The 12,892-nt window shown below is 54.3% G+C and overlaps 1 protein-coding gene across 5 annotated transcripts; it reads left to right on the forward strand.

The window, feature by feature from the left end:
- Window positions 1-333: 333 nt before the first annotated feature.
- Fgfr4 (fibroblast growth factor receptor 4) lies at window positions 334-12,096 on the forward strand. 5 transcript variants are annotated; one of them, XM_074058725.1, is made up of 19 exons: window positions 367-463; window positions 877-1,073; window positions 3,380-3,523; window positions 4,136-4,399; window positions 4,487-4,570; window positions 4,693-4,859; window positions 5,662-5,785; window positions 6,497-6,687; window positions 6,787-6,925; window positions 7,238-7,428; window positions 7,509-7,654; window positions 7,743-7,864; window positions 9,269-9,379; window positions 9,472-9,662; window positions 10,070-10,192; window positions 10,288-10,358; window positions 10,869-11,006; window positions 11,223-11,328; window positions 11,475-12,096. In XM_074058725.1, exons 3-19 carry the CDS (start codon window positions 3,433-3,435, stop codon window positions 11,619-11,621), a joined length of 2,406 nt encoding a protein of 801 aa, XP_073914826.1. In that variant the 5' UTR covers window positions 367-463; window positions 877-1,073; window positions 3,380-3,432; the 3' UTR covers window positions 11,622-12,096. The 5 variants fall into 5 exon arrangements, with proteins under 5 accessions (XP_020018367.1, XP_020018368.1, XP_073914828.1 ...); XM_074058726.1 differs by having other exon boundaries at window positions 3,384-3,523; XM_020162778.2 differs by lacking the exon at window positions 877-1,073 and having other exon boundaries at window positions 334-463.
- Window positions 12,097-12,892: the final 796 nt, after the last annotated feature.

A 12,892-nucleotide genomic window follows, 5' to 3' on the forward strand; every position in this document is an offset into this window, starting at 1 on the left:
GTAATTTAAATATCACTCTGATGGTTGCTCGGAGGACAAATGCGGAGTTCTATCCTCTATACAAAAAGACAAAAGGGGTCACTGGGCCAAGGTCTTGTTCCCAGAATAGTGACAATCAGGTAGAGGACTAGAACCTGGAAGGCTGGCCGGGGGGTTTGAAGAAAAGGACGCAGGATGTGAGGATTGCGCGGTAGACAGGGCTGGGTCCCTAGCCCCGGCACTGCTGGACTCCGGTGAGTGGCTCCGGGTGGGCGGAGATCTGGACGGTCCGGGACCACGCCTCTCCGTACCGAGCTGGTCCAGGCGGGGCGGGGCGGGACTGGGGGGGCGGGGCGGAAGGTGGGCTCGCGGCCACGCTGCCACCATCGTACATTCCTGGCTCTCCCGCCGGGGGCGGAGGAGCTCCGGGGCTAAGTGTGCGGACTCCGCAGGGCGCAGGGATCGGGGACGGCGGCGCAGCCAGGTAAGCCAGGACCCTGTGCCGGGAGGGTCCAGGTGAACCTGGACCCCAGGCTGCGCCCCAGCCGCCAGGGGGCTAGCAGTGACCGGGCTCCGGGAGTGCCCGCTCCCGGCACAGGGGACCTTGGGCGTCCGCTCGGCGGGAGTGGGTGGGTGGAGGGGGCGGTAAATCAGTAACCCGCAGCGCACACAGGGCCTTTTGTCCCGCTGCGTCCAAAGAGCACCCTGGCCTCGGGGCTGGTTACTTATTGCCCACCCGGGCAGGGGCGGGCCAGCTGTCTCTGTAGCTCTGCTTGGGGGACCCGCTGATTGGCACCGCCCTCCCGCCCCCCACCCGAGGGTGACTAGGTTGGGTTGCAGAGGTGGGAGGTGCGGGAGGGGGAGGTAAAAGCGTACTGGTCTTTGGGCCGCTGACAGGTCTGCGAGCCGGGAGTAGAGATGAGAAAACCGACGCTCCGAGAGGCGCAGTCATTTGCCCAGGGTCCCCAGCGCAATGAGTGCGGGAGGCTGGAGGAGAACCCAGGACTATCTGGTGCCAGAGTTAGGCCCTCTGACCACATGTACCCGGACATCGGTCAGCAGCCAGCCGCAGTGACCTGACCAAGAACTCTGAGGTTGTGAAGTCAAAACAGCCTGGGAGTGGGAATACCGCCCCCTTCTCAGCCTCCCCATCCCACTCCTAGCTGGAGCTGTGGACCTGGACAGCTGTCCTCCCAGCATGGCAGAGTGGGTAGAGGGCTTTTAAAGAGTAGGGACAGGGGCTGGGCTCAGGGACTATGTGGAGAAGAGGAAAGAGGACCACAGAGGTACAAACAAGAGAGCAAACGTGCTCAAGCCTGTAAATTTTTGAGGCCAGCTTTGGCAAATAATTTGTGAGACCTCCATCTCCAAAACAATCAGAGCAAAATGGACTCTTGGTATCTGGAGGTATGGCTTAAGCAGTAGAGCTCCTGCTTTGCAAGTGAGAAGCCCTGAGTGCAAACCCCAGTCCCACCAAAGAAGAGAGAGAGAGAAAACAAACGTGTCTAGTTTTGAAAGCTCCTGAGGTGGCTAAAGGGACAGGTAGTGGTACTTAAGAGATTGCATGGGCAGCGAAGGAGCACTTGGATACTGGACCCTGCCAGACAAAGGAGCTGGACCTGGCTTGTAACCTGGGGAATGGCATGGCAGAGTTGCAGGGTTTTTTGTCTTTTTGGTTTTTAAAAAAAAAAAAAAAGTCCTGGTAGATGATGAAAGCAGAAGAGCCCAGGAAAAGACTTGCAAAGTCTCCAGGCAAGAGATGACCATAACCTACCCTGGGTAGGAGTGGGGAGGAGAGAGGCTGGCAGGGCTTGAGGAAGTAGAATGAAAGTGGGGTGGCCGTGCCTGAGGGCAGGGGCTGTGATGGGCTTCTTGGGCAGGGGTTCCAGTTTCCTAAAGCAAGGAACACATCTTTTAACAATCTTGCTCTAGGCCAGATGCTGGTAGCTCAGCCCTGTCATCCTAGCTACTCAGGAGACAGAGAGCAGTAGGATCGAGGTTCAAAGCCAGCCCGGGGAATATAGTTCTCAAGACCCTATCTAAAAAAAAAAACCCATCACAAAAAAGGACTGGTGGAGTGACTCAAGGTGTAGGCTCTGAGTTCAAATCCCAGTACCAAAAATTAAAAAAAGAAAAGAGAGACTCTTGCTTGGGTTGGGGATATAGCTCAGTGGTAGAGTACCTGAGGCCTTAGGTTCTAATACTTGCCCCTCCCCCCACCAAAAAAAGTCAGGCGCTGATTCAGAGACACCAGTGCTGTTTGGCTATTAACCCAGCCCCAGGTAACAGCCAGTAGCTGACCTTGAGACTATACTGGTCGCCTTATTCCACTGCTCAATCTGAGCTCAGTTCTGGGTGTTCCTTTTGGGAGACAGGGACACCTTCATAGCATTTGGAAGAGGGTAACCAGATGGGGTGAGTGTGTACAACATGCCTGACAGGAATAGTTCCAGAACCAGAGATGACTGGCCAAAGGCAGGCCTAGAGTGACAGGTGAGCAGTCATAGGGATGGGGACAGAGAGAACATGTCACCAGCATTCTGTGTCTCTAGTACATTATCTCCAATAGAGCAGCCCTGGGAGGATGAAGGCCCAGAAAGGAACAGAGACAGGGTCTTACTTTAAAACTGTGAACTGGTACTGTCTACATTGCTTACAAAACCAGCTAGAGATGTAACTCAATGGCAGAGTCCTGGCCTAGCATGCCCGAGACCTTGGATTCCATCCCTAGCACAGCAAAAAGTAAAACAAACAGAAGAAGCCTGTATGCTGTCTAAGATGGAGATGTGGGAGCACAAAAAAGCACAAGTATCCCAGGAGGCATTTCTAATTGAAAGCGAGGACAGATGTCCTGATAGACCTGGAATGTGCTGCCCCGTTAGTCATGAGCACCCAGCCACCCAAGGCATCCAAAGCTGAACATGGAAATGTCACTTCTGCTGTACAGAGTGGGAGTCGGATGAGACAGCATCCAGATGCTGAAGTTTGACCTTGCATTATATTTCACTTTTTTCCTTTGGCTTTTCAGCAATAAATTCATTTATTCAGCAAAAAATAAATGATGTGTGCTGAGAGCCAGCAAAAGATTTGTCTCCATCTCTGCTTTCCTCCAAGGAAAAAAATCTCCCAACTGCTCTTTCTGTGAACTAGTGCCAGGGTCTCAGCAGGACCCAGGGCAAGCAGGAAGTGAAGCCCAGCACCCTTCCAGAACCTCCTATGGGGAAGCCCTGGGGTCTGGTAACAGCACTGCTTTTTCCAGTCTCTGCCCCGCCACTGCCTGGATGAGGGATTGGATGAGCCTGGGGACCATTTCCTGTCACGGTTTCCTCATCTGCAAAAGAAAGAAACAATGCCAGCAAAGAGCCACCTACAGCAGAGCTCTTTACCCTCTCTGTTTTAGGAAGGTGGTCGGTGGGAAGTCCAGCCTGGATCTTTAAGAGGAGCACAGAGGAGATGTGGCTGCTATTGACCCTATTGGGAGTCCTCCTGGGTACACCTGGGGCACCAGCCTTGTCCCTTGAGGCCTCTGAGGAAATAGAACTGGGTATGGCCTCTAAGGTGGGAGAGGATGGCAGGGGTGGGTGGCAAGTGTACCAGGAAGAGGCTCTTGGCTGATCAATGCTGCAGAGAGAACTCTGACCCTGGCCAAGAAGGTGGCAACAGGGCAGGGCTCAAGCATTGAGATTCACTTGCACCCAAAAAGCACTTATCTCTGTGTCTACAAGAGAGGATTGGCATTTGCAGGGCACAGGGCCCCAGGCTGGGCTGCAGAGCCAGTGGTGAGCCCCTTGACTGTGTGTATGTGTGTGTTCTGTGCACTGGTGTGTGATGGGGAGGCCCAGGTAGCATGAGTGGTACATGCACTGTGAGTGTGCACTGCCCCAGGAGTGTGGTGCGTGCCCTGTTTGTGGCACCTATAGCATGTACCCAGTGTGTATGTGTCTTTGGCAGTGGCATGTCTAATATATGTGTGCGTGTGTGTGAAATGCCCTAGAAGTGTGGCATTGACCATGTGTATAGCATGTGGTTGTGTGTGTGTACACATGGGAGAAGTAGCTTGTCTTGCACATGTCGAAATGTGCAGCATGTTCTCCGGATGCAGGGGGCTGCCTCAAGTGGGACTGTGGGCTCACTAACTTTGTCCCTCTGCCCTCAGAACCCTGCCTGGCCCCCAGCCTGGAGCAGCAAGAACAAGAGCTTACTGTGGCCCTTGGGCAGCCTGTGCGGCTGTGTTGTGGGCGGGCTGAGCGTGGTGGCCACTGGTACAGGGAGGGTAGTCGTCTGGCACCTGCTGGCCGGGTACGAGGCTGGAGGGGCCGTCTGGAGATTGCCAGCTTCTTGCCCGAGGACGCTGGCCACTACCTCTGCCTGGCACGTGGCTCCATGACTGTCTTGCACAATCTGACCTTGGTTTCAGATGGTAAGACGGTCTGGCAGGGAGTTAAGGGGTGCTTGGGAAAGAGACTTTCTTGTCATGGGTCTCAGATGCCTCCCTCTGTCTCTGAAGTAGACTCCTTGACCTCCAGCAATGATGATGGGGACCCCAAGGCCCTCGGAGGCTCCTCGAATGGGCACCTTTATCCCCAGCAAGGTCAGTATGAGTCCTCAAGACTCATGTTTATACTCCCCATCTAGTCACCAAGAAGAAACCTGGGTAGGAGGAAGCTGATGATTGTCTTAGTGACACTAAGACCTCCCTCTTCTTCCCTCCAGCACCCTACTGGACTCACCCGCAGCGCATGGAGAAGAAACTGCATGCAGTGCCTGCTGGGAACACCGTCAAGTTCCGCTGTCCAGCTGCAGGCAACCCCACGCCCACCATCCGCTGGCTCAAGGACGGGCAGGCCTTCCATGGGGAGAATCGCATCGGAGGCATTAGGGTGAGTCTTGGTTATTCAAGACCATCCACTCTTTATTCTTGTCCCCCACGGGTCCCCTCATGAACATAGATAAATCTGGACTTGGCAGTTCTTATTCAAATTCCCAATCTGCCACTCTCCAGTAAGTGATAAATCCTTTTATATTTGTTTTTTTATTTGTTTTTTGTTTTTTTTTGTTTGTTTGTTTGTTTGTTTTTTTGTGGTGCTAGGGATTAAACAAAAGGCCTTGAGCTTGCTCCACTTAAGTCCCCAGTCCTTTCTGCTGTTTTATTTTGGTTTTCAGATAGGGTCTGGTGCTTTTTTCAAACTGGCCTCAGGCCATAATCCTTCTACCTCCACCTGCTGGGTAACTAGAATTACAGGCCTGCACCACCATGTTTGGCTTGGTTTTTTTGTTGTTGTTGTTTTTCTTTCTTTTTTTGAGGGGTAGAGGGGAGCAGGTCTTTCTATGTGACCCAAGTTGGCTTTGAACTTGTGGTCCTTCTGCTTCAGCCTCCAAGTAGTAACTCCTTTTGTAAAGTGGGAAGAATCAGTGACCAGTAGGTATCAATAAACTTTAGCATCTCATTTTCTGGGTAAGAACCTACAGGGACAGTTTCATGCTGAGTTGAGATCAGAGAGGATAAAATACTGTGCAAGATGGTACAGATAGAGAGAGCTAAACCTCAAACCCAGGAGTAGACACTTGGAGCCTTTTTCTTTGTCAAGGTCCCTGGCCTTGAGCTTGAGGAGAGCCCTGTGGGTAGGATCTAGCTTTCTCATGCCCTGGGTGGTCTAATACGGTTGCTTCCTCTGTCTCCAGCTGCGTCACCAGCACTGGAGCCTGGTGATGGAAAGCGTGGTGCCCTCTGACCGTGGCACGTACACCTGCCTCGTGGAGAACTCTCTGGGCAGCATCCGCTATAACTATCTGCTGGATGTGCTGGGTGAGCGCCTGAACAGGGGAGGCCGGGCCGGGTGGGGTGAATAACCTGTCTTGGGGTGGGGGGGCGGTGTGGCCGGCAAGATGGACTTAGTCTTAGATGGTTCAGACAGCTCCAAGTGGCCAGGTGGGTCAGAGGGAAGCACAGTGGTTACATGGCCTGGAGGAGCAGGGGTCTTGCTAGAGGAAAAGTAAGAAAGGCATCCAGGCAGAAGGTACTGGCTAAGTTAAGGTCGTATGTGGGAAGGTTTTTCTGTTTGTTTGTTTATTTCTTTTTGTGGTGCTGGAGTTTGAACTCAGCCGTCTTGAGCTACTCCACCAGCCATTTTTTGTGATAGGTTTTTAGAGATAGGGTCTTGTGAACTATTTGCCGGGGCTGGCTTCGAACTGTGATCCTCCTGATCTCTGCTTCCTGAGTAGATAGGATTACAGGGGTAAGCCACTGGCGCCTGGCAGAATGCAGTACATTTGCAGGCAGATATCTGCCTGGGATGTTGCATTTATGTGAGAAACCAGGCTCTAGAGGTTTTTGAACGGTAGGCTGAGAAGTTGCCTTGGATCCAAAGGCTATGGGAGCCAGGGAAGTTTTAAGCAGGGTAAACAGGAGATGCATAAGACAGAAAGGTCCCTGCGTTAAACTAGAGGGAGAGGTAGGTACACAGGGTGCTTTTGTGGGTGCCACTGGTCAGGGTTGACGGCCTGGCCTGGCCCCCAGAGCGGTCCCCGCACCGGCCCATCCTGCAGGCGGGGCTCCCAGCCAACACCACAGCTGTGGCAGGCAGTGACGTGGAGCTGCTTTGCAAGGTATACAGCGATGCCCAGCCCCACATTCAGTGGCTGAAACATGTCATCATCAATGGCAGCAGCTTTGGTGCTGACGGCTTCCCCTACGTGCAAGTCCTGAAGGTGCCAGTCCTGCCTTTCCCCTGCCGGGGTAGGGGAGGTCCCCAGCTGCCCTCCCAGTCACAGGGTGACCCCAGACCCTATTGTGGCCCCTGTCCCCAGACAGCAGACATCAATAGCTCAGAGGTAGAAGTCCTGTACCTGCGGAACGTGTCAGCTGAGGATGCAGGCGAGTACACCTGCCTGGCAGGCAACTCTATTGGCCTCTCTTACCAGTCGGCCTGGCTCACGGTGCTGCCAGGTAAGCACCTGAGGGAGTCAGGAGAGGGTACAGGGGCCCACTGTGGTCCATATGGCCTGTCAGATCTCGCTTTGGCTTGGGGTCTGGCCTTGGGTTCATTCATTTGCCTGCTGTGCTGAAGATCAAACCAGGGCCTCGTGTATGCTAGAGGAAACCTCTACCACTGTATTTGTGTGTTTGGTTCTGCATGTTACTATCCAGGCAGGGGTATGGGACTGCAGATAACGGCCATGGGGACCTGAGTTGGGGGGAAAGGCTGGGCTGAGTGACCACTGACTGGTCAGTTTCTCTGTTGTTCCTCTGCGAGGACAGAGGAGGACCTCACATGGACAGGGGCAGCACCAGAGGCCAGGTACACAGATGTCATCCTGTATGCTTCCGGCTCACTGGCTTTGGCTGTGCTCCTGCTGTTGGCCGGGCTGTATCGAGGACAGGCACTCCACAGCCACCACCAGCAGCCTGCCACTGTGCAAAAGCTGTCTCGCTTCCCTTTAACCCGGCAGGTACTGTGCCCATCCCTCACCCTGTCCCCCATAAGACTCAGCCTGGGTCAGTAGGCAGAGTCAAGTCTCCCACTTTGCAGTTCTCTCTGGAGTCAGGCTCCTCAGGCAAGTCAAGTTCGTCCCTGGTGCGAGGTGTCCGGCTGTCCTCCAATGGCCCCCCCTTGCTCGCCGGCCTCGTGAGTCTAGACCTGCCTCTTGATCCACTGTGGGAGTTTCCCCGGGACAGGTACACCAAAAGTGAGCGGGGTGAGGAGGGGATGCAGGACCTGAAGTGGCACCCAGAGGTCTAAGGCATAGGCTTTCTTGGTCTCCAGGCTGGTGCTCGGGAAGCCCTTGGGTGAGGGCTGCTTCGGGCAGGTGGTTCGTGCAGAGGCCTTGGGTATGGACCCCTCCCAGCCTGACCAAACCAGCACTGTGGCTGTCAAGATGCTGAAAGGTGCATGTGGCAACCTGGGGGAGGCACTATGGCATGGGGTCCAACAGAAGGGGCTCACAGGGGGGCCTGTGAAGCCTGGAGAGCTGGGAGAAGATGCAGGATCCTACTTTGAGCCTGTGGTCCAACTCTTTTGCTGATTCTGGCAAATTATTTTGAGCCTCAGTTTCCCTGCATCTCAGCCTGAGGTTCACAGAAAGTGTCTGGCACAGAGTCAGGACTCAGTAAATCTTAACCATTGAGCGGTGAAGCCTATGAGGGTTTGGAACTCAGTGCCCTTGATAGCCCCTTTAGTTCTGGCCTCATGTCTCCTGCCAGCCTCACAGGGCTCCTGCCTCATTCCCTCAACCCACCCCCCTCCCCCCACAAGACCATTCCTAGGTCTGTCTCCTTAGTCACAGGGGAACAGCACTCTGCTAAAAGTCCCAGACTCCTTCTGGGTGCAGATAGCTCACACTTATAATCCTAGCTACTCAAGAGGCAGAGATCAGGAGATCAAAGCCAGTCCAGGCAAGTTGTTCATGAGACTATCTCGAAAATACCCAACACAAAAAAGTACTAGCAGAGTGTCTCAAGTAGCAGAGAGCCTGCCTAGCAAGTGTGAGGCCTTAGGTTCAAACCCCAGTACCATAAAGAAAAAAAGAAAAGTCCCTTACTCCAAGCAGCATACCCAAGATCCTATGCAGGACATACTTAGAATCTGTCCATCGAGATTGGGCCTCTTGGTGCTGTCCCCTAACCCCTCTGCAAGAAAGTCACAAACCACTATTCTGCTCTCTTGCTTCCTCCTCTCCACACAGCTGGGGCCACCTGGCACTTTCTGGAGGCAGAGATTGAGAAATATATATGCCTACAATAATTGGTGTGTAGATGAGAGGCAAGTTATGCCATTGTCCCAAGGCCACTGCTCAGGCCTGGGGGCCCAGCCCATACTCCCAGCCTTCTCAAGAGGACCCAGAGCAGCCTTCGTTCTAGCGCCCTCTAGCTGTGCCCTGCCAGCAGCTCCCTGAATTCTCAGACCAGATGGATGCCAGCTCCTGGTCAGACAGACCTCAGGGTGCCAGCCTGCTTCCCACCCCCAGGAACTATCACCCTGCTCAGAGACTGGTGCCAATCGCTCCAGACATAGCTTCCTTCTGTTCAAAGCTCTTACCTCTATTTCCTGGACCTACCACTTTCAGATCCTTGACCTTGTTGTATTCTTGCAACTTCTGTGAGAGGCAGTTTGGTTACTGTTCTGTTTCATATAAGACAACCCTGTAGTTCAGAGGTTAAGCGACTTTTTTCAAGACCACATAGCTCACCTGAACCTTGGTCTTGGTCTGGTGCTTCTTGACTTGTCCCCAACCCCACAGCCTCCCCATGTAGTCGGAGGGAGCTTCCTCACCCCCTCTGCCGCCCTCACAGATAACGCCTCTGACAAGGACTTGGCAGACCTCGTCTCCGAGATGGAGGTGATGAAGCTGATTGGCCGACACAAGAACATCATCAACCTGCTGGGTGTCTGCACCCAGGAAGGTGGGGCAGGGACCAGATGGGCATGGAGGCAGAGCTGCAGAGCTGCAGCGTTGGCAGCCTTCCTGTCTCCCCACCTCCTTTCCCCCGTGTAGGGCCCCTGTATGTGATTGTGGAGTGTGCGGCCAAGGGGAACCTGCGCGAGTTCCTCCGGGCCCGGCGCCCTCCAGGCCCTGACCTCAGCCCCGATGGGCCCCGGAGCAGTGAGGGACCGCTCTCCTTCCCTGCCCTGGTGTCCTGTGCCTACCAGGTGGCCCGTGGTATGCAGTATCTGGAATCTAGGAAGGTATGGGCAACAGACAGTGCTCTGGGTCACTCTAACTTCTCTCTGTCTCCTTTTTCATCACCTTGTCTGGATGTCCCCAGCCTTTACATCCTTCCCCATCCTTATTCAGCAACACAGTGTGTCCTCTTCTTCACCCATAAACAAGAGAGACATGGTGCAAGGAAGAGGACATAGGTGCTGAATTTAAATGTCTTTACTTTTACTTGCTTTTTTTTGGGGGGGGGGAGGGATGCTAGTGATTTAACCCAAAATTTTGCATATTACACTTCCCTTTTCTGAATCTCAACTTATCTATAAAATGGATGGATAAGCCTTGCCCTCAGGCTTACTGTGAGATGCTGTGTGTGGCTCCCTGCCCTGTGTCCTAATAAACCTTGGTCACCTTTCTGTCCCCTGCCATGCCCCAGTGCATCCACCGAGACCTGGCTGCCCGAAATGTGCTGGTGACAGAGGACAATGTGATGAAGATTGCTGACTTTGGGCTGGCCCGTGGCGTCCACCATATTGACTACTACAAAAAAACCAGCAATGTGAGGAGCAGGACAGAGCTGGATTAAGGGGGTGATGGTAGCCAGCACAGGGACCTGTGGAACTCAGTTCTAATGCCCCTAACTCTCCCCTCCAGGGCCGCCTGCCAGTCAAGTGGATGGCGCCTGAGGCCTTGTTTGACCGTGTGTACACACACCAGAGTGATGTGTGAGTCCTGGAAGCTGGGACCTGGGATGACTGCCAGCGATCGTTGTCCTAGCTCATAGGAACTTTGGCACTTGCCAAAGTCATAGGACCTGGAGTTATGCACTCAGAGCTCTTTTCTTTTCTTTTTTTTTTTGGTAGCAGACCTGGGGTTTGAACTCAGCCTTAAACTTGCTAGGCAGGCACTCTACCACTTGAGCCATGCCCTCAGTCCCTTTTCACTTTAGTTATTTTTCAGATAGGGTCTTGTGTTTTTGGTTAAGGCCATACTCAGGCCTGCTGGTTTATTGATGGAGATAGAGGTCTCACTAACTTTTTGCCTGGACTGTCCTCAAACCACAAACCTCTTGATCTCTGCCTCCTGTGTAGCTGAGATTACAGTCGTGAGCTACTGTGCTCAGCCCTGATCAGGCCTGGGACTTGTGTGGGACCAGGCTCCAAAAGAAGTCCAGTCCCCACCTCTGGTGGTGGATTACAACAGTGGCCCCCATCCCAGCCTATTCCTGCCTCCAGGTGGTCATTTGGAATCCTGCTGTGGGAGATCTTCACCCTCGGTGGCTCCCCATACCCTGGCATTCCCGTGGAGGAGCTGTTTTCGCTGCTGCGGGAGGGTCACCGCATGGACCGGCCCCCAAACTGCCCCCCGGAGCTGTGAGGCCTTCCCCTACCTTCCTTATCCTCTGCCCCGACCTCAGGGTTTGACCCTGATCATTAGAGCAACACTAACCACTTCCTCCTCCTTTGCCCAGCCCATTGGGGAATGCTGGCCTGGCTTCTGTACCCTTCCACTCTGCCTACCCCTCATCAAACCCCTGTCCAGGCCCATGCCAGGGACCCCTCTGACCCTCTCTGCCCCGCCTCCCCCAGGTATGGGCTGATGCGTGAGTGCTGGCATGCGGCACCCTCTCAGAGGCCCACTTTCAAGCAGCTGGTGGAAGCACTGGACAAGGTCCTACTGGCTGTCTCTGAGGAGGTACTGCCCTCTCCTGCCACATGACCTCTTTCTGCCCACTCCCCTCTGGGACCTGATGGCCACCCTGAGGAGAGGGACACCCACCATCCTGTCCTGGGTGTGGAGTGTTGGGGGGCTGGAGGACTGACCAGCTCTTTTTTCTACAGTACCTTGACCTCCGTCTGACCTTTGGACCCTACTCCCCCTCAGGCGGGGACGCCAGTAGCACCTGCTCCTCCAGCGATTCTGTCTTCAGCCATGACCCCCTACCACTAGCACCGAGCCCTTTCCCCTTCCCTGGGGTACAAACATGAGCAGGGGCACACAGTTGTGTGTGCAGGGAGGGCTGGTGGCGTTGGGCCTCCTGGCACAGCATTTGACTTTGGCAGCTCTGGGCCCCTGACCTGAGGGTGCTGTTCCATATCTCTGGTTCTGTTTTGGGGGGGATCCATCTTTGGTCCTGGGTCTCCTAGTTAAAACCTTCTGCTCTGGCCTTGAGTTCTCAGCTCAGAGGTTAGCCCTTGCTCATGGAGTTATGTACCACCAGTGTCCTAATGGCCTAAGGGCTAGGTTTCTGCTCAGCCCCCTGGGCCTTGGTACTCCTGGAGTTTGGCTAGTCCTGGCTGCAGAGCTGCTGTCCTAAACCTCCCTGATGAGAGGTTAGAGGCCTCTGAACCCCAAGTCCTCCCACCCCAGCTGCTTGTCCCAGCATCTTGGTGGAAAAAGCATTGGCTCTGGTGGCCTTGAGAGACTGGAAATCTGCTGAAAACATTTTACTTTTTATAAATTATTTTTTTGAAATAAAACCCATGTTGCCTGGTGTCTTCCCTGAGGGGCATAGATGGGGAATAAGGTGGAGGGGTCCCCCAAGCTTTGAATTCTGCCTGGATGACACAGACTGAGGGCTCTGGGCCAGGCCTTGGCTTTCCATCCACCACTAGCTGCTCCAAAGTGGACCCTGGAGGCCATGTGTATCCCTGCCTTTGTCCATCTGTCCTGCCAGCACCATCTTGTGTATGTAATGTGTGAGCAAGTGTTTATGGGCAGAGGAGCCACATTGCACCATCCATAGGGCGGGCCCCTTGGACCCTCTGCACATGTGGGCGCATGCATGCATGCTCCACTGCTGTCCCCAAGGGAGCTGGCAGCTCCCCTCCCCCATCTGCTCAGCATTAACCAAGCTGACCGTTAACACAGCATGAAAACCTGAAACCAAGCCTCCAGCGGCTGCTTGCTCCCACGCTCTGCCAGCTCAGGCTCAGGGTTTGTGGGGGCCATGCCCACCCCGCCTTACTGGCCAGTCTCCCAAGGCAGCAGCTGGTTGCTGCCTGGTTGAGCTGCAGCTGTCCCTGCCTGCAAGATCCTCCACTGAGGAGGCTGTCAGGCCCTGTTTTCAGACCCCTTCCTTGGTTCCATCCTAGTGGTTTCTGCTGCTCCCTACCCCCTCAGGGTGGGTCAAGGGGAGGCCAGAGGTGGTACCTGATCCAATGCTTGGTGACCTCCTGCCCCAAGCCTGAGACAGCACTGCCCAACCAGAACACCCTTTATGGAGTTGGTCGACATTATTCCCATGGGCTCCCAGGCA

Source organism: Castor canadensis, chromosome 16, assembly GCF_047511655.1.
Source record: "Castor canadensis chromosome 16, mCasCan1.hap1v2, whole genome shotgun sequence".
Lineage (NCBI taxonomy): Eukaryota > Metazoa > Chordata > Mammalia > Rodentia > Castoridae > Castor > Castor canadensis.